General features: G+C 38.9%; 1 protein-coding gene across 3 annotated transcripts in view; it reads left to right on the top strand.

Annotated features, from left to right (window-relative positions):
• PCNX2 (pecanex 2) overlaps window positions 1-26,617 on the top strand; it is a 152,160-nt gene that overhangs the window by 38,131 nt on the left and 87,412 nt on the right. For all 3 annotated transcript variants that reach the window (XM_042025252.1, XM_042025253.1, XM_042025254.1), the window contains 7 exons: window positions 120-262; window positions 1,388-1,541; window positions 1,640-1,672; window positions 8,446-8,617; window positions 13,533-13,643; window positions 14,223-14,314; window positions 24,552-24,661. In XM_042025252.1, coding sequence (XP_041881186.1) covers window positions 120-262; window positions 1,388-1,541; window positions 1,640-1,672; window positions 8,446-8,617; window positions 13,533-13,643; window positions 14,223-14,314; window positions 24,552-24,661 — 815 coding nt within the window. The remainder of the gene's footprint in view (window positions 1-119; window positions 263-1,387; window positions 1,542-1,639; window positions 1,673-8,445; window positions 8,618-13,532; window positions 13,644-14,222; window positions 14,315-24,551; window positions 24,662-26,617) is intronic.

Here is a 26,617-nt window from a genome sequence, read left to right as displayed (position 1 = left end):
AAAAAAAAAAAACCAAAAACCTGATACTTCCTGTAAATTTGGCCTTTTCAGCACCTGTTTTGCTGGCAGCTGTATGTGAGTGTGCGAGAGTTTTGTGTATTTGTGGTTTGTTTTTATAGCAGCCCAGCCACGACCCTGAGGATTCTTCATGTTCCTCAGCGCAACGGAAGCTGAACAGGCAGTTTTACAGATTTGTTATATTCCCTGGCAAGTGGATTAAAGTCTGGTATGATCGTCTTACCTTGTTGGCATTGTTGGACAGGTAAGCTTTTTTTTTTTAAAGCTGCTCTATGTAGTGTTACAGTGGGTGGCTCCACATGTCCCTAAAGCAATGCTGACCACTAGAGAAAGAAAAAGTGAGAACTGTATAAGTGTCTTACATTCAGGTTGAGTAGATAGATGTGTTTTTGCTTTAAATTGAAGTTCAGGCTTAGTTTCAGTGGTTCTTGCTACCCTTTGTCTTCAAGTAGAGACTTTGATTCATGTGAGTACCAGGCTTGTAGACTAGTCTGTAATTTGATTCACAGATGTTATAGACACAATGATTTCTGATGAGAAAATCAGAAGTGGAAGGGTCCCAGGTATTCCAATCTCTAAGAAAAGAAAATAATTTCTAGAATGGTATCCAGGTGGAGATTTTTCAGCTGCTGCCTCTGTTCCAGTTCAAGTTTATTGTCTCTACTTCTGGTGATGGTGCTGGGCCATATATGTTAACATGGTCTCCACAGCAGAAATTTCAGATGGCAGTTTAACCTGCTGCAGAAATCAGGCTACATGTCAGGGAGCTTTAAGTCCAGAGCAGATATTTACTTATCAGTGGTGTTTCAATTGCATGGAAATCTTTTCTGCTGATAAGCTCTTTTGTTACAGCCTGAACACTAACGTTTTTTATCTCAGCTTCCACATTCTAACAGAACAGATAAAACAAATAAAACATCAGATGACAAATTTGGTCTTCAATCCAATTCGTTGCTGTCAGATGTTTATATTTTTCATTAATGGAATGCCTTATTTCCTTATTTAAAAGTGTTTGGGTATTTGATTTTATTTGTAGTTGTTCATGTGTTGGGTTTTTTTTATTTTGTTTGTTTGTGCTTTAATAAGCATGCACTTTTCTACCTTCAAATCATCTCCATTGTGGAATTCTAACTGGGAGGTGAGATGGGAAGAGATATTAGATTTCAGTGCATATGACTTTTTTTCCTATATATTTTAGCTATCGTTTTGGATAAGGTTTTTGGCATGGGGATGAAATACCGTTGAACATGGAAATGCAGTAAATTCTGATAGGTGCAGCACTGACAGTTCATACCAACTACAAATGCACCTGCCTTGTTCTAATGACTCTATAAATATTTGTACTTCTCCAACACTTTTATTCACATAGGACAGAAGATATAAAGGAGAATGTATTTGCTGTCCTTCTAGTAGTTCTTGTTTCACTTCTTGGATTCCTGACTCTGAACCAAGGCTTCTGTAAAGACATTTGGGTTCTATTGTTCTGTCTCGTAATGGCCAGCTGCCAGTATTCTCTCCTCAAGGTAGGACTCAAGATCATAGCCCATTGCTGAATTATCTTCTAACTTCTATGAAGACAAAATCTTTCAAGCAAGCATCTTTTTTTCTCTTTTGTTTTTAGAGTGTTCAGCCTGATCCTGCTTCACCAATACATGTAAGTCTCAGTCAGTAAAACAAGTCTTTCTCCTTTATTATCACTTGTGTACTGTGAAACAGCTGGCTGTTCAGTGCAACACAGATATTAGCCATTTGCTGTTCTAGCTGATTTATGAAAAAGAAAAAGACATCTCTGATTTCAAGACTTTGTACTAGGTTTAATTATTTTTAAGCTATTTGAGTTTATCACTGCTATTAGAAAAGTGCTGTTTCTTTAAGTTAATATGTGCAGTAAAAAATTCATCTGAACTATCTTGCTAATGTTCAATACTGTGACATCACACAAACCTTTTCATTGCTTTCCTTTAGAAACAGAGAGAAAATAGCAGAAGTTCCAGATTAGCAGCTCGGTCATTGCTCAGGGATTTTTTTTCCTGTTTTTGATTTTTTGGTTTTTGGGGGTTTTTTTGAGATTGGGGACTGATCTTCTCATTTTTTAAATCTGCTACTGAAGATTTATTTATTAAAAATATTAGCTCATCAAATGACACAGGTGTTTTCCCTTTGTTACAATATGGCCATTGTTTCTGTGCTTGTGTCCTGAAGAAATAGCCAAATCTTTGGGCGAATGATGTGAGGATCCTTGCTGATTGCTTTTTTCTATTGGATACATCTAAGAAATTGAACTCTGATGGTGCCAACCACCTTGCAAAGAATCAGTTCTTTACACAAGTCTGTCCTTGTTATAGGACTGTTCTAGGGGCATCATCCTACGACTGCAACCTTACCCATTCCACCTGTCACGGTGTCTCAGCATTTTTGACTTGCGCATCTTGGAAGACATTTCAGTGGCCATAATGCCTCTTCCTTTCTTTTACACTGCATGCTAGTTGCTTATATTTCTTATTTAGTTCTTTGAATATTTTTGAGGATAACCTCTCTTCCCTCAGGTTTCAAAAATGACATGTTAAAAACTTCAGGTCTGCTGGATCAGTTCCCTTTGGCAGGGAGCAATTATTTTTGTCAGCTTAGAGGCTAGAAATACAGGCTGAAATTGAAATTGCTGTTATTTATATATGTATGCTACACACTTCACTAGATGGATTTCAGAAGATTCTCAGTTTCTTTTCCATGTGCCAATTATTACGGGGTAAGTTATGGTGGTTTTAGTTACAATGCATTCACAGGAAATACCTGTCTGCATAAAAAGTAGAGAAAGGTAATAAACAGCAACTTATACATTGTAGGGTAATATTTTCAAAACATTAAAGGAATATTCCAACCTCAGTGAAAAGTTGGGGGGGGGTCTTGTGACTAATATAATTAGTCAGCTCAACTGGCATCTGTCTAGATAAAGTAATGTGAACTGTCATCAAATAGTTTGCACTTAATCAGACATTAGTAATGTTAATGTTTGTTTAAAGTGGGTGGCAAGCAGTTGAATCAAAACTTCATTTTAAACCTATCCTGCCCATATATTTTTATAGTATTAAACACAAGGTAGTGTTTAAACAGAACATTTTTTTTTGTGCAGGATCCAGGTCTGAATTTCAGGTTCTCACAGTACTATTACAAGTGTTATTCACTGTACTGTAGTGTGTAAGTCATGCAGCAATGGAACAAAGTAACAATATGTGTATTCCCATCTTCCTTTTCCCTCCTAAAACTTTATTAGGGATACTCTCTTGCAAACTTTTTGGTGCACTATACAAACTCCAATAGAAATGAATTAGAAAGTTTCTTCACTAAGGGTTTTAAAGGTGGAGGTGTTACCATGCTAAAATAGAAGATTAGCAATTTCTACATTGTATCTTTTTAACACAATAGGTATTTGTAAAGGCTTGCTTGAGCTACTAAGCACCTCAGAAATAGGACAAGAGAAGGTGAGAAGAGATTCTCCATGTACTGTTTCATAATTCATGTGATTGAATTAAAATTAAAGAGAATAATGTCTCTTGACGTTAATGTAAGGATGCAGAACAGCAGAGGGATTAAAGAATGATCTGTATCGTGCCCATGAATGAAAATGCATGAGATTTTTTTTGAGTGTGAAACAAACCATCATGAGCCTCAGACCTGCACAGTGTATTAAGTTCTGTTCGTGGATCCATGAGTAGCCGCTAACACCTTATGTTATCCATGGCTGCCAAGGAGGTTCTGAACGTCTTCCCTATCTCCTGTGCGGAGTTTGTTACTGTTTGATGCGAATTTGTGACTTTGTCATCTCTAGCCTGTAGCATTTTGAAAGACTGCTTTAAAATGGCATCCAGTGAGTTCAGAAAACACAGTGCCTAGAGCTGCTGTAAGCTTTTGTTCCAAACTCCTCCTGAGTACTGATGTACAGATTGACTTGCTGTGCTTGAGGAAGAGCTGGCATTTATTGTTGCTGCAGGTTTAGTACTGGTGCCTGCTGTAAGATGAGAGTCCAATTTTCCTGTCAGCTGGACCTTTAGCCTTCCCAGTTCTGGTCCATTGAGAGCTGGTGGCCTTTAGCTGCTGTTTACACAGGGGTACGTAGTTCTGGGATGGTGAAATTTGGGAACAGCCTCCTCACTGGAGTGGTGGAGAGAAGAAAATGAAGTCCATTCCAAAGTGTGTTATATTTTGCTGTTAGTGACCTGATACAAGCAAGCTGCTGGTGACTGCAAGGTATTAAAATCCAGAGATCCAAGAGATCCTTGTCATGTACGTTTCAAGGTTTTAGAAAAACCTTAGGAAAGGTTTTACATTTAGTAAATGGCTATATAGAAGGATCAGGAGAGCTTGTCTCTAAGTACCTCATGAGACACCTGTATAGCTCAGGATCTTGCTTGGGCTTACAAAGGCATTTGAGCTTGAAGGATTGCAGTCGTGCTCTTAACAAGATTTAGAGAATCTCTTGCAGATTCATTGTCTCAGTCCCATTACATGCCAAAGCAGATAGCTAACTCAGTTGTGTGGCTACCATAGGCAGTTTCATAAATCCCATAAGGCACTTTAAAAGTATTTTTAATTTGTCCCTGTAAGCTTTTCTGTAGAACTGAGCACATGCACATTTCTTTATATAAAAAAGCCTTCTGTCTTTTTCCTCTTACATGTGTGCACTGACAAAAATACCCCATTAGATATTTCTAAAATTTTCCCATCAAAATGCTTTGCAGCCAAAACTACTGTTTTAGTAAATGGAAGCATTTGTGAAATTATTCTTTGTTTTAAGTCTTAATATTTTTATAGAAATATGAGATGCATCACTGCTCTCTTGGTAAGATGTGAATATGTTTCTGAAACATATTAACAAGAAACATGGACATTAATAAACCTGACTTTTTTAACAGACTTTGGGAAAGGAAGAGCTTTCACTGAAATTTTTATCAGTGAAGGAAAAAATATTTTAACAAATGAGATGTAAAATATAAAAGAAATTCTGCTTCATTATTTAAATTCTTCTAAATGAGGATGCAGAGTGGAGTGATTTCACTAAGATTAGATCGGTTTTGCATGTCAAAATTTGGTGAGCTTGCCTAGTAAAACAAAATGAGTCCTTAATATCTAAAATATCTCGTTAAACAAGTTGTGCTGCTACATGCCCATTTTGGTGAAGGGCTGCCTAGCTTAGTCTGTCAGTGGCAGGTACAGGAGGGCTTTGCTCCTAGTTTTCTGTTTGTTTGTTTCTAAAACCTTAAAAAATGAAATGCAATGTCTGTCACCTGTTTGTGACTTTTGGGAAGTGATCCTCTCTTTCCCAGAAGGTGTCCACTGTTGGCCTCAAACCAGTCCTGTCCCAAATAATGCCCCTCACATGAAGCATGTAAATTGACAGTGAAATACCACACTAATACTTGCAGCAGTTCGTCTTTCTTGTGTTGTGTTGCATGTTCCCCAGATGTGGGGACTGGAGTATTTGCTGTACTCTGGGACGCTCATTCAGCTTGAGCACATCCCAAGTAGTGCAAGAGCTGTGCAGACACTGTCCTTCTGAGTGCATTGCTGCTGCATTGCTTTGCTTCTGTTGATATGACTCTAGAAAGATTTCCTTTTCAGTATTCTGTTTCATTACCCACCACCTGAAAAACAGGGAAGGTAGTATTTGTTCACATTTTGCAGCTTTCAGAAAACCGCTGGAATCTGCTTCCTCAATCATAAGTGGCATTATTATTATTACCATGTAGTTAGCATGGTAAGAGTGATTGAATTAGTCTATTTTATTATAACTGAGATGGAAGTGCCCTACAATGATCATCCAGTGCCACTGCCTGACCACTTCAGGGCAGACCAAAAGTCAAAGCAAGTCGTTAAGAGCATTGTCCAAATGCGTCTTCTAAACACTGACAGGCTTGGGGCATCAACCACCTCTCTAGGAAGCCAGTTCCTTTATTTCACCTCCTTTTCAAAATAAATGCCCTCACCTGATGCAGCTTAGAGCCATTCCCACACATCCTATCAGTGGATGGGACAGGAGATCTGTCTCCTGCACCACCTTCTCCACTTCCCCTCCTCAGGAACCTGTAGGGAGCAATGAATTTGCCCCTCAGCTTTGTCCTCTCCAAACTAGACAAACCTGAAGTCCTTAACTGCTCTTTATAGGACGTTCCTTCCAACCATTTCACTGGCTTTGTTGCCCTCCTCTGGATGCCTTCAGGGACCTTCACATCCTTTTTAAACTGTGAGGCCCAAAACTGCACACAGCACTCAAGGTGGGGCTGCACCAATGCTGAGTACAGCAGGATAATCACCTCTTGACCAGCTGGTGTTGCTGTGTTTGATGCACCCCAGATGCAGTTTTCCCTCTTGGCTGTTGGCACTCGCAGCAGACTCACATTGAACCTGCTGGTCCTTTTCTGCAGGGCTGCTTACCAGCCACTCGTCTCTCAATTTATACTTGTGCCCAGCATTACTCCATCCTAGGAGCAGGATCCAGCATTACATCTTGTTAATCACTGCCCAATGTTTCAGTCTAGTTCCCTCTGCAAAGCTACCTGACCCTCAGCAGAGTCAACAGCACCTCCCAGTTTGGTGTCTTTGGCAAACTTGCTAATGGTGCATTCAGTTCCTACATGCAGATCATTGATAAATCCATTGAGCAGAACTGGCTCTAGAACTGAGCCCTGAGGAACTTTACTGCTGATGGGTCATTAGCCAGATGAGGCCCCTTTCACTGCAGCCCTTTGAGCTCTGCCCACCCTTCAGCCAGTTCTTCACCCAGCACACCATAAACTACTTTAGAAGTAAGAGTTAAATATGCACTGTAAACCTAATTGAGTATGTCAGTGTTCTATGTGGAACTGCAAGGTGTGTGGAATTAAACCTCTGGGCTTGTTGTCATCAACTCTGTCTTACCCAGCTGCCTTCAAATAATCAGCATGCAAAGATAAAACTGGCTTCTATAATTCAAGAGGTAAGACAAGAATGTAACATCACAATAAAACAGGCTTTGGTCTGGAGTGCACATCAGGATATAAAACATTAAGCAATTGTTTAGGTGCTTATTTATTGGTTTCTTTTGTAATGTACAGCTCATATTTTAAATAAATAAACTGAAGTTTAAAAAAGGCCAGAAAGTAGTAGTGTAAATTATTTTTCTTTCTTAAAGTCATATTTTTATCTTTATAATTCTCCACAGATTATTTTGTGGCATGTGTCCTATTAAAAAAAAAAAAAGCAGTAGTAAAATTGAAATTGATTAAACAGCAAGGATTTGTGTCCCTGGCTTGATTCATATTTCATGGATGTGAGACACAATATAAGCCCACCAGTTCCCTGTAATCTACCACCTTGTTAACTGATTGATCCCAAAAGAGAGTACAGATCAGTTAATAGCAATCTAACATATGAGCTTGGCTGGCAGCCAAACAAATGCAGCTGCAGTTTCAAGTCAGTAGGTAGACTCAAAAAAGACATGATCTTTTATTATGCTCACTTAAATTACATTTTTCAAATATGAACAGTTGCACAGCAGCTTTATGCAAGGCAAACTTGGATTCTTGTCACTTTGCTCCTGGCTTTTCACACTCAAGGAATCTTTTGACTCATTAGTGTTTAAAATGTCTTAGTTACCCTTAAGCTTGCTACCAGGAGAACTATTAAGATTCTTCTTAAGTGTCTGTTCGTTTCCCTGACCTGCAGCCCCGACAGTGTTTTGTAGGATTCGTGGGAATCAATTGTGTGAGAGATGTGTATGAAAGACATCAGATGAGACTCCTTCCACATCCTAATTCCTTTGGATCATCATTTCAAAGTGCTTCATGAGAAGCAGACCAGAAACTGCGGACAAGTGTCACCCCCTTCAGAAGACATGCTGATTTGCTGTCAAGTGGTTCAAAGAAACAAAAAAATTAAATTAGTGAAAAAAAATCCATCCCCATGCCTCACACTGTACCGGGGATGTGCTCTTATTATTTTTTTTCTTCCCAGGATTCAATTAAAAATTAAATTAATCTTATATTTCATAAAGTTAAAAAAAAAAAAATCAAGCCACCTGAAGCAGATGTTCCTTAAAATAAAAGTGATATAGACAAAAATACTTTTTTTTCTATGGAAAAGAAATATTCAGATAGATTGAAGGTTTTTTCCTCCGCAGAAAATGATGATTCCCGGAATTAATAAGTTTTGAAAGGTTCAGAAGGTTAGGTTTTCAGAAGCATAAGTGATTGTTGGAGTCAGTCTTAACTCCTTGTTGTGCCTTTTGAAAGTCTCCTCTGGAGAAGATGAAATACTTTGTAATATTTTTATTACTAATTATTATGTATAAGTCATTAAAATATTTTGTCTGACCCCTGACCCTCTCTAGGTTAATGCAGTGCATGCAGTAGGAGAATGAATACAAAATTCTAACTTTTTGGTTTTTCCTTCCAGGGACACAATAAAATCATAATCTACAGCAGACCTGTATATTTTTGTATATTGTGTGGCCTTATTTTGCTGCTAGATGCTGGGTCTAAAGACACAAATCCACCTGTTTATACGATGTATGGCCTGAAGCTCTTTTCACCCAGATCTCTCCAGTCAGCCAGAGACCATGTAATAGGTGAGTCAATATTTTTCCTAGGACTGCAAAAAGGGATTAAGCGCTAGTCTGTGTTTTCCCATGCTGGCAATCAAACGCATGTTATGGAGGCACAGCTCGAACTCAAATTGATAGAAACATTTGGAATGACTTAAGACAGGGGCAGGGGGCAGCTGGCGACCTTCCCTTATGTAAAAGGAGTTCTTAATGAAATGAGGCTCATAGAAATGTCTCCATAGAAAGCTAAAAGTCACTGATGTTATTAGCAAAAGACATCATCTGTGAAATGCAGTTAATTGTTGTAAGGGCTTGTCTGTGTGGAGCAGTTACTGCAGAGTAACTCAAGTTTTAAACTTAATGTCTGGAAGCTAATCCATGCCAGTTCCTCAGATGGACTTTCTTCTGATCATGAAGAAAGTGCTTTTTCTTGGTTTAATTTAATCAAACTGTCCATGTGACCAGTTAGTGTGGAGCAGCCACTCTGCAGTAGCTCTTTCAACCTGTTTCTTTCTAGAATCATATTCTGAGGTTGCTGAGGACATTCAGACGCTGCCGTAAGACAGGTCTGATGATCCTTTGGCAATAATTTGGAGTGGCCACAGCCGACATTACCCTATTCTGTCAGGACACTTCTTCCTGTTGCACACCACACTTACGGTCTGTAACTGTGATGTTTCACCAGCTGAGCCACAGATGCAAGTGCTGAACTGGACTCCCGTCAATAGTGCAACACTGTTAAGCTACAAAATAAGAAATGTGAGGTTTACTGTAAAAGTTGTGAAAATTACCCAAAAAGCTGTGTTGTAATGTACAAAAGATAGCCTGTTGGTTTGTGAATTTAGAACCAGGAAAACCTACTTTAGTAGAAGAAAAAACCTTTTGTTAGGTAGTGTATGACCTTCGAGGTCTTTGTTCGCCTGTGACTGTTGTACTTGCTTTTTGCCATACTCAGGTCAGTCTTACTTCCTGAAAGGCATACTATTTTTAGGAAAGCCTCCTGGTCCTTAACATGGGTACTATGGCTCCCAATTCTTCTCACCAGAAACAGGGGAATGTGAAGATCTGCATCTCACTTATGTTAATGAGCTTCTTTCATTACTTTCCTTTGGTCTCATTAAAGTTTCTCCTTACATCTTATTTTCTCTGTCTGTCAAAGGTGAGCAGTAAAAATGCTGATAAATAATTCAACAAGAATCTTAGATGCCACTTGGGATAAAGATAAATGAAAAACTATAGCAACCAGTATAGAAAAACCAAGCGTGGTTATAAATGTGTTAATTTTGGCTGGTCTCAAAAGAGATGGCAGAGCATGTTCTTGAAGAAGGAGGGGGTGGGGGAGAGAAGAAATACAGGCTCATCTCCCCCACTGGCATGTGTTAAACGAGAAAGAAGAAACCATTTCCCTCTGCTTGTCACCTGTTTTTATTTTGCCAAGGTTATATTGGTTCAAATGATGTTTTGTGCCATGCTTTGGCTATTCCTTGCTTTGTCTCTATGGGAGTCCCAGCTTCTGGCTGCTGTGAATCCTTGCAATTGTTCACAGTGCAGAGACCTCTGTAAGCCATGGCAGTCTGGCATCCTGCGGCATCTTGCTGCACTTTGAGTGTAGATTCTCTTGGGTAATGAAGGCATGGAAGTATTTGTTTTGGGCTATAAAATAATGAGGGAAGTTGGTCCCTCTGAGTACCAATAAAGTCGTTTCTACTGTCATGCAGTTTTGCCCATTTGCTTGGCATTTTTTATCTCTTTTTATTGGTCTGTCATCCTATGGTGGGTGACTTTTTAGTTTATGTTTTATTTTTTATTGTGGTATTCAGAGTTGATATGCTTGGAAATCAGGAGATATTTGACTGTGGGTTGCAAATACCAAGGAAAGGAAAAGTCTTTTATTTCGGGTGTTTATTATGATAAAAAGCAAAAGCCATGGAGATCATAGAATGTACCAGAGAACTAGCATGATGCTGCATATCATATTCTGATAAAAGTCTTGAAACAAGGTCATAAAAGAAAATAATTGCAGATTTTTTAGATGAGTAACCTAATTACTTACGAAACATGGTTTTTAACATGTTCATTTATTTTCAATCTACTTATGATCTGATTCTGTTTTATTTTAAATTGGTGATGATTCTGCTATTGATTTATACTTATATTAGTTGGGGGTTCATGACTTTAATTCTGACAATGGTTTTCATCTTGAATTCCTTATTTCAGTTAACATTTTTGCTAGATTATCATATGAAATGTAAGTAAGGGCACGGACAGAACCAACCTCAATCACTGGGAGCTACAGGTGTGGTTAGTAACAAAAGTAGTTATGCACTTTATATATGATAGTTCTTGTGATGAAACCATTTAAACATTCAGCAGGTAAGTGAAATTATTTGGTTGACATCTGAGGAAACTTAAGAATCAGGAAGTGGCAAAATTTTGTGATAGTGAGTCCTCTGCCTGCTCCTTTTAACAATGACTGATCTTCTGTCAAGGGAGGAAAGGCTATGAATGTTTTGCTCTCTTATGTTCAGCAGTGGGAGGACAAAAAAACTATTTCTCACTGAAATAATGCTTTTTATTTTCCTTGTGAAAAAAACATGTTTTACTACTCAGATATATAATTCTTCTAAAAATAATAATTTTCTAAATGTCTAAAATGTTTGCAGTGTTGTTGCCATTCTACATTTCTCAAAAGACACAAATTTTCCAAAGTCATAATTTGTGTTTCCCCCTCATGTTTACATGAATGGTGCTTGTTCAGAGGAAAACTGCAGTGTTAAATGCAGCAACTCACATAACGATGTCTTAGTGGTCCAGCTTTTAAAGGTGTTGTGGGTCTGTTTGAAAATGTGGGATGCTTAAAGAAATTCTCTCTGGAATTCATAATGCAATTTCAAAGGATTAATCAGTTACTTTTATTGTCTGCTTCCCACAAGAGGAACTACTGCTTCTAAGTTCAATCCTTTTGTTGGTGACAACTGTTTATTTTCCTCTCTGGTACACTTCTTGGTGCAGGATGAGATAAACTAAGCTGCCTCGGCTAAAGAAGTTGCTAGGATTATTCAAGGTATTAATAGAGATTGGGTGAGGTGAGGACAGTTTTATAGTCAACTAACTTTTCCCTCCTTGTTTACATTTGTTTCTATATATCTTGGTGTACTGTCAAGTCTTTCATCTCATCCTTCCTTCCACTGCTCTTATTCCACTTTTTCTGAGGTTGCTACAGCAAAGGCAGTCATTTGGACTGTAAGTCAGTAGTCTAAGATGAGTTCTGGCAGTTCTGCAAGTCCTTTGCCCAAGGAACAGTATCTCTTGAGAGTTTCAACAGTGAGTTTTTGGATTAGTTGATCCATGGTGGGTCCACATGGTCTGCTGAGCAGTTTTTTCTTATGCCATTGGCTGTCTTCAAGAATGGTCCTTGCTTGGCTTGGCATGACTTGGTAGAATATCTAAAAATGTGCAGAGTAATAAAGGAAGAGGAATTTAATGTTGGCATTTGTATGTAAAAGACTGAGAAGAGAGCATTTCCTCATTTTCTTATGTATGTATAATTTGTGCCAGTAGCAGAAAGTAGTGTTGAAGGGGCATTGTGAATCCAGGTATACTTAAGTGAGTGCTGTCTGTTTAACACTTGAGCATGTCTTTTTCTCTCCTGTGTTGGACTTCCTTGGCAAGATTTACAGTATTAGATAGCAGGAGCGTACAATATGATGAAGATAAAAGCTGTCAGATCAAACTTGGTGTATTGTTTCCTTTTAGCACAAGATGCCTTAGTAAGATGAGCTGGCAGATGTGAAATTAGCATTCAGCAAAAAGCACAAACCCTTTTGTTTCTTTCTCAAAAATCTGATTGGGGGGACGGGGAATAAGCTGTACTAGTGATTTGTTTAATTTACTTTTTATGAGAAGGAATAGGAGGAAACAGCAGTCTTCCTAGGATCTAAAGTAACAAATACGTACTTGTCTACAAGGAAGAGTGGCTGACACGTATCTCTCTCTGCCATGCAGAACATTGTGGCACTAGTACAATGAAGCAGTAAGAATATGATTAAATATATGTGTGTATCCTTGAAAGTTTACACTTGGGTCAAGTGTGTGTTTAGATGCTTTGCTAGACAGCCTTGCTTAGCATTTTCTATGGTGGAGCTACGAGTGAGCAGATGGGAAAGAGGACTGGCTGGAAGTGAACAGAACATAAGACTAGTGGCATGATTACCTGAATTATGGCTCCTGCTTTTCCTTGTCTATGAGGCAACCATTAAAATTAGCATTTCTATTCAGAAAGAGAGTATGTAAAGCTGTCAGACTGGGTTTTACCCCTGACTTTCTTTCCTGTTTTTAATGTTCTTTCACTACAGCAAATTTTAAGTCCATTCTGCTGGAAGCTGGCAGAATGTTCTGGGAAAGCTTTGCCCTAGGTTTGTCCCATATTTAGGGGCTGCTATAAGTGTCTGCTCTTGACTGCTGGGAGAGACAGGATATTGTGATGGCCAAGATATTTCAGATCTTAGCCATTAAAATTTTTTTGTTTGTTTATACTGAATTGTTATAGCTGTGCTTGAACCATCTCAGATTCAAGGAAGAAGTTCCAAAGTCTGCGAATTAAAATTTCTCTGCTTTGAAAGAAAGAAATACAACTTCGGAAGTATTTGAGAAGCAGTAAGGAGGCTACATAATGCTATTTTTTCTGACACTGTTTTTATGCAAAATCAATCTTCAAGTTAACTCTGAGCTTTAGTTTCTTATGTGTAAAATAGCATTATTTATTTTGAATACATGAGGACGAAGGTGTAATCATTGCTGCAAAGGTTAAGGTATGCTCACTTGAATAATCTTCTGAATTTATTGCAACAATTTCTTATTCTGGTGTGATACGTATTTCTCTATTTTCCATACCCTGAATGTGTGACTGTGTTCTAAAATACTTTTTTTTTTCCTTTAGTGTTTTTATATTGCTTTCCTGCAATTTCTCTTCTTGGACTTTTCCCTCAAATCAACACCTTCTGCATATATCTTTTGGAACAAATAGACATGTTGCTTTTTGGTGGTTCTGGTAAGTAGCCATCTGCAGCCTGAGCTATCCCTTTCTGGGTTTATAACCTTAGATTAGGATATATTATTGCATGTTACACAGCACAGTGCATGTTAAAGCTCAAACAGCTAATAGTATTCATCTAACAGTGGGGTGAATACTTATAAGGCCCACTTGATTAGATTTCTTTTTGCTCTTGGAAAGTTGTATACAAGTTTTCAAAACTATAGGCTGCAGAATATGGTTGATACCAAAGAGCTCTTTCCTGGCACATGTGATATGAATCTTTATTTATTAAAAAAGAAAACATTTTATTTTCTTTTTCTGTTAACATCTAGGAAAAAAAAGTTTGCATTCTTCCACAGAAAGGCATATTGACAAAATATTTGATGTGTGATAAATTTTGGTGTTATTTCAGTCAGAGATTAAAGAAGGCCCTTGAGAGATGAAGCATTGAGATTTTCTGTTGATAGTGGGGTTTTTTGTTTTTCATTATAGCTTAAGTAACAGGGAAGATTGAGATATATCTGCACTGTCATCTTAGTTGGGTTAGAAACAAAGTTCCTCCTTCTTCCCACTTACCACATGTCTCTATTTCAGCTGCTGCTGGGTTTGTGTCTGCACTATACAGCGTTTCCCGAAGCTTTGTTGTTCTTATTGTCCTATATGCCTTCTGCTTCAGTGCAGTGAAGGTAAGCCAGAAAAACAACATTGGAACAATTCAAAATTTCAAGCTGGAAATTCATGTAATCTAGGGAGACCAGCATTGTTTGGTCCTACATTGTCGTTGCTTATCAAGATGAGCTTCGCAAGCCATGCTTCAGTTTCTGTGTGTTAGTAACACTGAAACAGACTAAAACTGTAGCAGAAATTCTGAAGTTAATGTGTCTAATACCTGTGATTATTTGCCTCTTATATGTATCAGACTGAAACGAGCAACTGAATTTTCTCTACAAACATGAACAGCAGCATTGACTTAAAACGCCGAAGTTTCTGTTGACCTGCATAGCCAGGCCAAATTAGCTCATAATTCCTAGTAAGATTTTTGCTGTTGCTTCGTAACAATAAGCCTAAGAACTTAAATGTTGAGCAGACCAGTGGACCATCTAACTAATGTGTCTGCATCCACAGGGAAATGCAATTTAGGAATTTAATGCAAGCCAGATGACTGAGTTTGCCACTCTTTTCCCTACTATCCCACAGTTGTTACACTAGGGATGTTGGAGAGTGTGCTTATTTCATTTGGTGTCCGTGGACTTGTTGTCTATGAACAAGTTAAGTCCCTTCCTGAATGTGCTGGTCATCTCTGACTCCACAGCTTTATGCCAACAAATTCCAGATGTTCACTGTACTTTTTGCAAAGCAGTGCTGTCCTTCATTGGTTTTAAGCTGATCTGCTAATTTCACCAAATCTTCCTGATGCGAAGTATTGTAGCATTTGTGGAAAACCTGGTCTGCATTCTTTTCATCTACTGCCTTTACAGTTTTGTAGGCATCAGGCATATCCCCCTCAGCCATCTCTTCAAACTGAAGAGTCCCTGCCTTTCTCGTGTCTCCCTGTAAAGCAGCTGCTTTCTCAGAAGTTGCTAAGTTAGTCACCCTACTCTGTGCCTTCTCTTGCTCTGTCGACCCTCAGACGTGGAGTCAGTTGTGTATGGTGCTCAGGATGCAGGTGTGCCACAGCTCTCTATGCTCCATAGGAGTGGTTCCCTTACCAGTGATGCCCAGTTTTGGGCAATATTCAATCTAAAGCTTTTTTTTTTTTTTATATAGTTTTTGTATACCATGCCTATGTCCTCTGCATGTGACATTTGAAGAATGGCAATAGAATTTTGTGTGCCCTTCAAGTCAGCTGTAAAATTCCCAGTGACCACAGCAAGACCAGAATTTCATGTTAGACTTGTAATAAAATTTATCCTATAAGGAACAGCCTTTTGACAGTGTTTCATTAAGGACTGGATGCTGTCAGTGTCCATGCAGGGCTGCACCAGGATGTGCTGTGATTTGCAAGCTGCCCTTGACATCTTGTGGGCACATGTCAGAGGAAGCTTCGTGGTGGCACACATGCATAGCACACACAGAGATCCCAACACGAGGTTCTGGAACTGCCAAGGATGTATCATGTCAGCACCCAGGCTGGTGATTTGCACAGATGAGAGGGGCAGTCAGATGTTCCTTTAAGGGAATTCTTTAAGTAACATCAGCATTTCTATAGTGGCTTTTAACAATTTTTCACTTGAAATTTTGATAGGAGCCTTAAATCAAAAAAGGACAATTAAAATGCCTTAATGGTCACTTGCAGATGATCAGAGCTGGCTGTGTGTTCTTAACCACTCCCAGCAGTAAGGTAAAATGTGTTAAGCTACCATTTTACCTTGCCCCTGGGAGGCTTCAGTCCTTACAAAATAAATTGCAGCAACTCAGCTGCAGTGTTAAGACACTTGAAATTAAATGTCTTTGAACATAAGGTGTTCTGCCAGAGAATCTCCTGTTACCTGCCTCACCCAGTTTATCAGTTGTATTGGTTAGACCTGACCCAGCTGGGGGATTGATGCTACACAGTTTAACTGCTGCTGATGCAGTTTCCAAAAGTAGCCAGTATTCCTGCTACTGTTTTCTGGCTATATTAATACTTGGAAACTGGCAGCTGGGATGGAGAAAGAGGCTCTCAGTAAGGATGAGCAGAGTGAGAAAATGGGTAACTGGGACGAGAAACAATGATAAAAATGAAACGAGCTACATGGGAGGCAGGAGTTAAACTACTGCTAAACAGGCAAATACCTGGCGAATGAAATTTTTTTTTTTTTTTCCTTCCTAAGGTTAGTGGAGGGTGATTCACTAGTTGAGGCTAGGAAAGTTGTGTTACAGATACTTCAAAAAAGTTTTTTCTAAACAGTAGGGAGAAAAGCCACTTAAAATAGTCTACATACTCTTCTCAGCATAATACTTTAAATTACAGAATGCAGGTGGCTTTTTAGATAAGCAATCTCCTTGTGGATTAGGCTTCAAACTGCTTAGAAATAGGCTTTTAATGCTACCCTGAAGTTGAGTGCTGTGAAAGATTTACAAGATATCTGTTGTAAATTACTAATATTATGTTCAGACTTTCTGTTCACACAGAAGTTAGAGTTAATTTGAATTTTAATGGCACTGTTCTTGTAAAGACACTTCTGAGAAGGTTAATTTAAAGCATGTAAAGATGATTCCTCTTGCTACAGCTCATAATCTCAGTCTACCGGGGTGCTTGAAATTTCATATGTTTTTTCTTCTAGAAGTAATTTAATAAGCACTTGTGTCAACCCTCCTTGTTCTTCAGTCAGGTCCAGAGATTTTTATTTTGAACTGGTGTCTGTAATGTTGGAAGAGAATGATTCTTTGGTTGATGGAGGAAGAGTAGGAATTGGCTTAATCTGATCCTGAATAGGGTCCACTGTGAAAGGTGGTCTAATACCCCTGTAAGGAACTAGAACTGTTTTGATGTGTGGTGAGCAGCAATTTATCATATTAATCAAGTGAAGATTTTAATTTTTGGTGTGCTAGAAATTGTAGAGTTTAACTCAAAACTGAGCAAATGCTGTAGTCTATTTCACTGAGGTATTTGCACAACAGTGGTAACATGGTTTTCTTTAAGCTAGAAGGAGCATCTCTTCCATACTTGCACTTTATAGCTGTCACTTATTTTTTATTCTTATTTTACTCTTTTCGCTTTTAGTCAGTTTGCCAAAACCAACAGAGCAAAATTTCCAATATTTAAGGAGGTCAAAAAGAAAAAAAAAAAAAAAAATCACCATAATCAAAATTTTTCTGGGCAGGGAAACATGATAGACTATTTGGCAGAGGACTTCTGGGTTGCAAAGCATATTTTCTTGGCTGAAATGTAGCATCCTCAAATGTCAACTCTATTTATTGGCAGAACATTGTATAGCTCAGCAGGTGTAACTACCAGAGTTCTATTTCCTGAAATAAATTGCAGAGGAGAATGGATCTCTAAGTGATTTTGTGCTTTTTCCTGGTGAACAATTGCTCACATCAAATGCCTAGCCTGAAAAACATTCCAGTAGTATCAGGCTTGATTCTCTCCTTCCTTAAGTGGTTCTTGTGTTCTGGTTATAATCTTGCAGGGTGAAATAGTCTAACCTGTTTTCTCTGTGTACGTTAATTATTCTGAAAGGGAATATGTTACTCCTGAAGAATAATTAATTTACTATATTATTTTCCTTTTTTATTAAAATAAGACCAGTTTTTATTTTATAATAAATCTGTGTTCTTAGGTGAGTTTTTCTTGTTCTTTTTTAGAGCATAAGCTAGATATACACACACATGTAAGTTTAACTTAACAGTTTAACTTAATAATTCTCATGGATTTTCATTCAGATAAGTTGCCTGAGGAAAATTATTATACAGTATTCTCAGGTGAGAGTTCATCCTGTGACCTGCAGATGTTTGGCATGTCCAGGAAGTTCATCTGGCCCTGTCACTCTTTCTGAATGGCCTTGCAGTGCCTTTGCCATCACATGACCAGAAATACTTGTCACTCATGGCTAAAATGCACATACCACCTAAAAAAGGATGGACAGATCTTGAGTCTTGTGTGAACAGTGAGGGTGTGGGTTGGGTCAGGTGTCCAGCTGCTGTCGTGTCCCATCACAGGGCTTGATCAGAAGCATATGACATGTTTTGGGGAGTGGCTGCACGCTGCCCACCTGGCTGATCTGGGGTGTTTGTTATGTGGCCAAATGGGCACTTCCACACAACTGAAATAAGGGACAGTTTGTCACCAGGGCCAGGCACAAACTCTTTGTGAGATGATGATACCTGCGTGTGCGCTGCATGACTTGGACACTTGGAGGAGAGCAAGGAACGTGCTGTTCAGAGGTGACTGGGAAGCAAAGGGGTGCCAGCTGCTGTGGCCAGGTGATGGCTCCCCTCCTCATAGTGCTCCTGAGCAGCTTTGCCCTTGCTTTGATATTGGTGTGGAGGAGCTATGGGTCTGCTGCTTGTCAGGACTTCCTCTGGTGGTGCTACTGCTGGGATGATCAGTTTTCATTTCCTGTAAAGCTGTCACATAAAAAAGAAACCCAAATTGTTCACAGTAGCAAGTACAGAGTATTGCATCTGAAATTACAACAGATAATTTCTCCATAAAAACCGTGAGCACAAAATAGCTGGTCTTTGTCTGTGTGTTTGAGGCCTTGAGAACTGATGGGCAGGACACTATTCATCACTGCTGTCAGTGGAAGCAGTGCATTGTGAATGGAACAGGTTTACAAGTCTCTGTCTGACCTGGCTGGTGCACAGAAGTTGTTCCCTGTGGTGATGATGTGAAGTCACACGGATCGATTTCTGTTTTACTGTTGTGCTATCCCAGTGATGCAAAGGGGGTTTGGTTACAGCTTTGAGGTGTTGTAGAGCATCTCTTCATAAATCTTATCCCATGGCATATTTGTATCATGAGTGATAGGACACCAGCTGCTTATCCATCCTTACATATAACCGTACTGTAAACCTGGTTTCAGGCAAGTAAGTAGGTAAATGTCAGATTCTGAAGTGCAAAGACCTGAGTTTCTCCTGCTTGCTTTGGAATTTCTTTATCTCCCAGACCTCTGTTTAATATCATCACTCCTTGTTCCAGTTCTTTCCAGGTCCTCTATGAACTTCCATTTACTTTTGCTTAATACAAAGCTCTAAATCCTAAGCATGGTTTTATCAGCTCTTATGTTCATTCCTTGGATTCTTACATCCAATAGCAGCTATTTTTCAGCTCACTACTTTTCTGAAGCTGTTGGGTAACTGAGCTTAGTTTGACATTACCTGAGTTCACTTCAGCCTGGCTTTATTTCTGATCTCATCTTCAGTCCTGTAATCTTGAACAGAAATTGGCAGCTCTAATAGCTGCCTTAGCTTTGATATACAAAAGGGTTTTCTCTTTTTCCAGAAGGAGGTGTTTTTATTTTTCAAATATGACATCCATCAGATTGGAGACATGGGAATTTCTGTGCCATCTTTTTCACTTGATTAGAATTTCATGATGCGCTGATTTTTGTCTCCTGCTCCATCTGTTTTGCGGTCTGTGCCCAAATATTTAAGAAAGGTTTTAAAAAAAAGTCATGTATGCCATCCTACTTTTTCTACAAATATTTGGTCTAGAATTTAGCCATCCTGATACCAGTCTTTAGTATTCCAGTGTTCCAGGGCTTTGCCATGGGGCAGAAGAGCACACCCCTGAATGTTTCTGGAATTAGTCAGTCCTTATCTTCTGCCTTCTGTTCATATCAGTTGGTTTGGATTTGAAATGTATCCAGAACCAGTTAATTACTTGTCATCCAGATAATTTTTTTCTTTCCTTTGGTATGGAACTTGCAGTTTATCTTAACCAGCCTGGAAAAAAAAAGTCAGATTTTTGGACTTGGGTCAGAAAAATTAAACTGATGTGAATGTATTCATATGTGGCACACCAGCTTTTTCCAGCTCTGTGTAAATGTATATTTTTTGAAATGTAAGTTACATAGTTTCCATTACCTCATACCTGAAGAAAGTGCTTTCTGGTGGTTTATTTATTGCTTCAATGGACAGTTACTAAAAATTCTGTGTGGATTTTAAACTGTTCTCAGCTCACACTGATGTAGTTTGATTTGTTTAATGAGTTTGAAACTCATTAATCAGAATAACAGTGCTTCTTGCTTCCCATCTTCAGTGATGCAGTCTTCATCTATGTACTAATAATTTTGAAATATTTGTCTTAGGGTTTTATGGTGGGAAAGAGTTGCAAGCATACATCTCCCTCAATCTGCTAAGTCCCCAGATAACTTTCTAGACAGCAGTGAATGGGCTCATGTGTTTAGACAGAATTCCTGGATGTGTAAGCAACCAAAAATAGAAGTATAATATCATTGGACAGCTTTATTTCTGCTGCATAAAATACTCTCAGTCCTTTTGGAGGTTTTGAAGGCAATCTTTTTCCAATTTAGAGACTGCTGAGTTTCAAGCAAGAGCTGTTAGGGGTGTTAAATTTGGAGAGTATTGCTAGATACCATGCCTTTCACTAAGTGAATTTTGCAGCCATAGGCAAGTCTTACACTGTAGATGTAACTTCAATAGTTATGGTCTTAGTTTTTTGTGTATAATAAGAATTTATTTTCCAGAAAGAAAAAAGAAATTATGCCTGTAGAATCCGACATGGCCCAGGGTGGCTCTCACTGTATGTCACTGTACAGGAATGTAGAAATCTGCACTATTTCTTTAGGATAAATTCACCATTATGTGAAACATGAGTATCCACGCTTCCTGCCTGAAGCTGTTGCTCATCTTGCTTTTTAGCCAAGGAATTCTAGTCACAGACTGGGATCCTGTTGTGTAAGGTGGTGTGTGTGGACACACACAGACACCCCTGTATCAGTCCTTATGGATTTTAAATTTCAGCAGTGAAAATATGGTCCAAGATAGCAGTTGTGATTGCGGAGAAACAGACAGTGTTGCTTGGAGTGGGCAGTGATACATGTATTATGGTAGCTTATCCCTTGTCATGTTTTTGGAGATCATCTGGAAAGTAATGCTTTGTTTTCCCTGGCTAATGGGAAGATAAGGCTGGTGGGCATCTCTTCCTAGAGTTCGTCTTTAATCTGTGTAACACAAGGCTCATTAATTCACATATTTTGGTTGTTAGTGTTCACTGAAAAGGAGTATCTGTGGTAATATAGCATTAAGCTTATAGTTAGCCATGTAGAGAACAAGTTCTTACTATTTTGTCATATTCTGGGATGTGAGGAGGGTTCCCTTTTATGATCTCATTCAGAAAGAATGAGAAATCAGTGTTTCAGATGTCCAGAAATAGGATGATAGTATTTATTTCCATCTTTACCATTACACATGTGGAATGGTTGACCATCAGCACTTCCTGCTTATTGCTTGATATGTGAGCAATAGCACAGATCCATGGTGAGCAGGGCTGTGGAGGTAAGGAGAAAGACCCAAGAAAGTTTGATTGAATTGCACAAGGGACTACGTGACCTTTAAAGGTCCATTCCAACCCAAACCGTTCTCTGACACTGTAAGAGTGGAAGACCAGGTGTGTGAAGACCAACTGGAGTTTGTCTCCATATTTAAAATCTCGGCCACTATGCCAACACCTTCACCTTCAATGATGCTGTCACTGCAGCAATCTGCAAAGGCATTGTCGAGTTGAGAGGAATACTCTGAAATAATAAAAAAAAAAGTAACCAGAATTTCTACTTAGCATAATTGTTTCCCTGTTCAGAGCACTTTTTGTCTCTGGAGTAGAACGTCTGATTTATTTCAGCATATCTTTGAAAGATAAGTGTGCTACATGCATTTTTTTAGGAGAAGAAAGAAGTAAAAAGGATAAATAATGTAGGACAGAAAACTACTGACACCACTTTTTAAGAATACTTTTGCCTTCCCACCTCTAGCAGTGGTAAAAGGCTCGTAAGTTCAAAGACACCCTTATCTCTCCTTTTAGTGGATTGTTTTGGGATTAGGCAATTCTGTGGTTGAAATGGAACACATCCACTCCCACCACTGGGTCTGCTGTACCTCATTTGCTTTCACTTATAAGTCTGTTTCACTTGTTTTAAAAATGACTACGTGAGTGTCTGCATCGAAGTCAAAACCCTGTAAGAAAGCACTACATGTCACCTCTACCCAATGAGGTAAACTAGGAAGTCAAAGTCCCTGTCTAGTATGACAGATAATACCAGCTTCCAAGAGTAAAACCTGTCATTCCTGTTTTCCCACTGAGAAGAATCATTGTTCAATTACCAACTATATTGGTTTTTTTCGTTTTTTTAAATTTAAAGCTACCAGGCATCATTAGTGGAGGAGGAAAATGACAAAATGGAAGAGGGTGCATCACACTGATATTGAAGAAATGACACCTTTGTTCATTCTCATCTTTTATACAACATTGTGTAGCATTTTTCTGGAAAATCCTGTTCTCCAGGCACATAGCGAATATTGATGCCTGTCCTACCTGCTTTCCAGGCTCCCTGATGTTTGAGTTTTGAGGGGACAATGACAGTTTGGACCTGAAGCACAGGCCAGAAAAATGCAGAAGCTATATGTAATACACAGGAAATATGGAAATAGAATTCCTGAGACATTAATGCGGGGATTCAGCTGTGTACGGCTTTATATGAGAAAGAGGATGGAATGATTTTTCAATCTGATAAATTGAAATTCTGATAAATTTCAGTATCAGGAATATTGCTCGGCTCCTAATAGTATTTTGCTTTCAACAGAAGTTGCAGGGCAAAGGGGCAGTCGTGCACTAGAAGCTGCTGGGAGGATCTGTACACAGTTGTATTGCCCTGAAAATGCCAAGGATGTTTGGATGGGCTGTGATTCAGCCATTTTCAGAACATTTTCACTTCAGTTAATTTTCTTCAGTGTTTTGAAGAATATGAATTGAATATGACAGGAGTCTAAGCATGGGAAAAGCTAACCCAAAATATATTTGGCCCCAAAACTGGGAACAATGAAATGAAGAGTAGGATTGTATGGTAAAGTTTAAATTGTCAAGTAAATGGTGCTGGATTCTTTTAATAATAGCATGCGAATCTCTCTTTTGTTTGTAATTACGGTTTTGGGTAGGATTATTTGATAGAACTAGACTCTTCTGTCTTTCATCTTTGTGATCTTCAGTAGTAGGATGAGGGGAAGATGATTCTTGGAATTAAAATTTCACTTTTTTGGTACTACTCTTAGGATAACGAGAATTTCAGAGTTAAATTGCAAAATTCCGTGCTGCAATGGGTTAGATGCTTGATGCTTAAAAGAAAATTAGTTTGTCTTAGGTATTCATTGCATCTGAAAGAAATTGTTTCCTAACATGCTAAGAAATCATGCATATAACTGAGAAAAATAAAGCTAATAAACCTACTTTATCCTCTGAAAATACTGGTCCTGTACGAACTGTTAAGTTTCTTAAGCAAGAGATAACCGTGCAGAAGCCTTGTGTGCACTAGCCTAAAGTTTCACAGATCCTACAAGCATTGCTTCTCAAAACCTGTCCAGAAAGTGCTCTGATGCCAGGATCTGGTGAGTTCACATTTGGCTGATCAGGTAGAAGTTTTGTGGAGGCAAGGAACAGAACTGGTATGTGAAATGGCTTTGGATTTGATCCAAATTTCTGTGTCTTTCACAGACGAAATTTGTGTTCCTCACAGATAGAACTCACAAGTATGTCTTAGGATCCATAAATTATACCTAAGGGCTTCACAGATAAGCTAATCTTGATAAGTGTTTGTAAGCTTTATATTCTTTCTCTTATTCTTTCTAGCTAGTTCTAGCTGTTTAAATCACCTGGAGAGAGTTTCTTATCTTGTTTATGCCCAGAGTGTGCTGGCAAGTGTGCCAATTGTCTCGTTTTTCCCTGCTTGGGGATGTCAGGCATGGTGGCGAGCGCTCTCCCTCTCCGCTATGTTAGCATCCAGGCAGGGCCTGGGTATAATGCAAAAGTGGCAGAAAGATGTCTGAAAGAAACCCTGCTGCCTGATCTAGGTGATGTTGTCATTTGTTACACGCAGTCTGGCTAACAGGTCAAGTAACTGCATATCAATTTAGCATGTAGATAAATAATACACTGCAGTTGATTTCACTCGGATCTCATTTTAATGAGAATTTTCCTCTCATGTTTCATTGAAGAGGAAAGTAAACCTGCCTTTCATGTGGTTTCCTAGCTAATTGCTGATTATAGGGGAGTTGCATAATATAAGCACAAAACATGCCTTTAATTGCAGGGTTTTTTCACAGTAATAAACTTTGATATGAAAAAGGATTTTCAGTCTGGGGTAGATGCTGTACAAATTTAGATGTTGTGCATCTAACAGTGAATGTATGGTGTATGGCTTAACCTACTTACTTCAGTTTTTCAAGTTTTGCATTCCTAACTTTGCTTTCTGTCATCCTCTTCAGGAACCCTGGGATGCACAGCACATTCCAGCGCTGTTTTCTGCTTTCTGTGGTCTGCTAGTTGCACTTTCTTATCACCTCAGCAGACAAAGCAGCGACCCATCTGTACTGATGTAAGTTGCCTGTAAATGTTATTTGCTGATTACTCTGTACAGCACGCAACGAGAGTGATGTCTGGGTTTCAGAACCACAGGGGTTGCTTCCTGAAAATACTGTGGTACTGTGAAATTCCTCACCATGTCTACATGGTTGGTATCAGTCTTGTATATGAATGAAGTGCTGCAGTCAGATAGATCACCAGCAGGGATAGTGCTCTTTAAGCAGCACTATCCGAAATCTCGCAAGCAGATTTTCCACTCTGGGAAGTTATGTACTTGCCAGGTTGGAGGACACTGATTTAGTTGAGGGCATGTTCAGGCTACTGGAATTGCAGAATGTGTACTGGGTAGCACTGGGTCCAGGAGAAGGGACATTTAGTGTGCTGGGAAGGTGGCTGGATTCCAGCTCTTGCTGAGGATTACTTTAGTAGGCTATGCCTCTCAGTTTGAGGTTCCATCCTTCCTTTTCTTTGACACAGGCTGCTAGAGGTAACTGAGGAAAGGAAGCATATGCTAAGAGCTGACACTGTGAACAAGGGAGATTAGGGGAGAAGTCCCAGCATTGTGATGTGCATGTTGAGGTGATGTGCGAGAGAGAGACCCAATAGATCCATAGCTCGGGGGCAGCAAATGTGAGTTTCCCTGTGAAGAAACTGTGATATATGGCTGTTATGGGGGCTGTGGGGGTCCACGAGCAGCTGGGCAACTACATCTATGGCTGTGGGGCTAAGCAAGCAAGTGGGTTTTGTGCAGCCAGTATCACCATGCAATTTGGAATTCTGCTTCACAGACAGTTCAGTTTTATCCTAGAAGAGTGCAGAGGGCCTGTGAGGAAACCCACACGTTCTCTCCTTTGATTCATGAGGTGTGTTGTGTGTGTCTTGAGGTGAGGCTCAAGGCTCGTTATGCACAATTCTGCAATGCAGAAGAGAGAAGGGGGAAGTGGAGAGCTTTTTAGGCCATTTAGGATTCTGTTTTAGTAGAGAAATTTGGAAAAAGGAGAGCAACGCTGATGAGGAAGGAAAGGATGTAGAGCACTAGTAGGAAATTTTCATCCCGGTAAATATTACCGAAGAGTTGAGAAATTCTTTCTTTACCATCCAAAAGATTCAGAGAATCTGACATTAATACGTTGCTAGGTTCTGATGTGGCAAAGCAACAAGGACTGCTTGCATGTCTTGCCATAAACTTTACCCACTGCCTACTGTATCTGACTGATTTCAAGTAGACCTGGATCAAGCTTTGTGTAGATGGTGTGTAGTTTATTGACCATTACAGTACGGAACTTATGTATGGAAGGAAGTGAAGCTATGTGCTGTATTAGGGAGTAGTTCTTAGCCTTGGAGTAAAATATACACAGGTAAATTGCAGATCAGCATGGAATTGGGAGCTCTCTCAATTTTGAAGTAATTTAAATGTATCCTTTTCTCTCATTTCCCAGGAAGGACACACCAGTTCATGAATCTCTTTAATATAACAGAAACTCTTCTTCCTTGAAACTTTTGTTTTAAGGCGGTAATCTTAAACTACTAAATGCATTTTAACTCGTAAAACTAGCTAACAATTTCGTAACATTTGCAATTAATCTTCAGCAACTGAAATGGTTGTTAAATATCTAAAAATTAGGAGTACATGTAGAACAACATCAAATGTTTATTGTGCAATTGTAAAAATGCATAATCCTTAAAAAAAGATATTTACAATTTTTTCTTTTAACAATGCTGAACTTCTTTTAAATAAGGAGATTGGAAAAAATGTTTATTATATGGCCTATGGCATAAAATTCAAGATGGATGAGGAGGTAGCACATAAATCTTGAAGAGAGAATTAATACACAGTTTGTACAGAAATAGCTTTCTTGACCATTTTAACATGGGTCTAAAGAACTCTCATATTGGTTTCAGCTTAGCTGAAACAGTAGTAAGAGTCGTAAATGCAACAGTACCTTCTCTGCTCATTCCTCTAAATGAC

The sequence above is a fragment of the Corvus kubaryi genome, unplaced genomic scaffold (assembly GCF_017639235.1).
Source record: "Corvus kubaryi isolate FWS band 111438036 unplaced genomic scaffold, C.kubaryi_AGA036_p1.0 37266, whole genome shotgun sequence".
Taxonomy (NCBI): Eukaryota; Metazoa; Chordata; class Aves; order Passeriformes; family Corvidae; genus Corvus; species Corvus kubaryi.
Note: the sequence above shows the minus strand (reverse complement) of the source record. Positions and strands in the feature narration are given on the sequence as shown.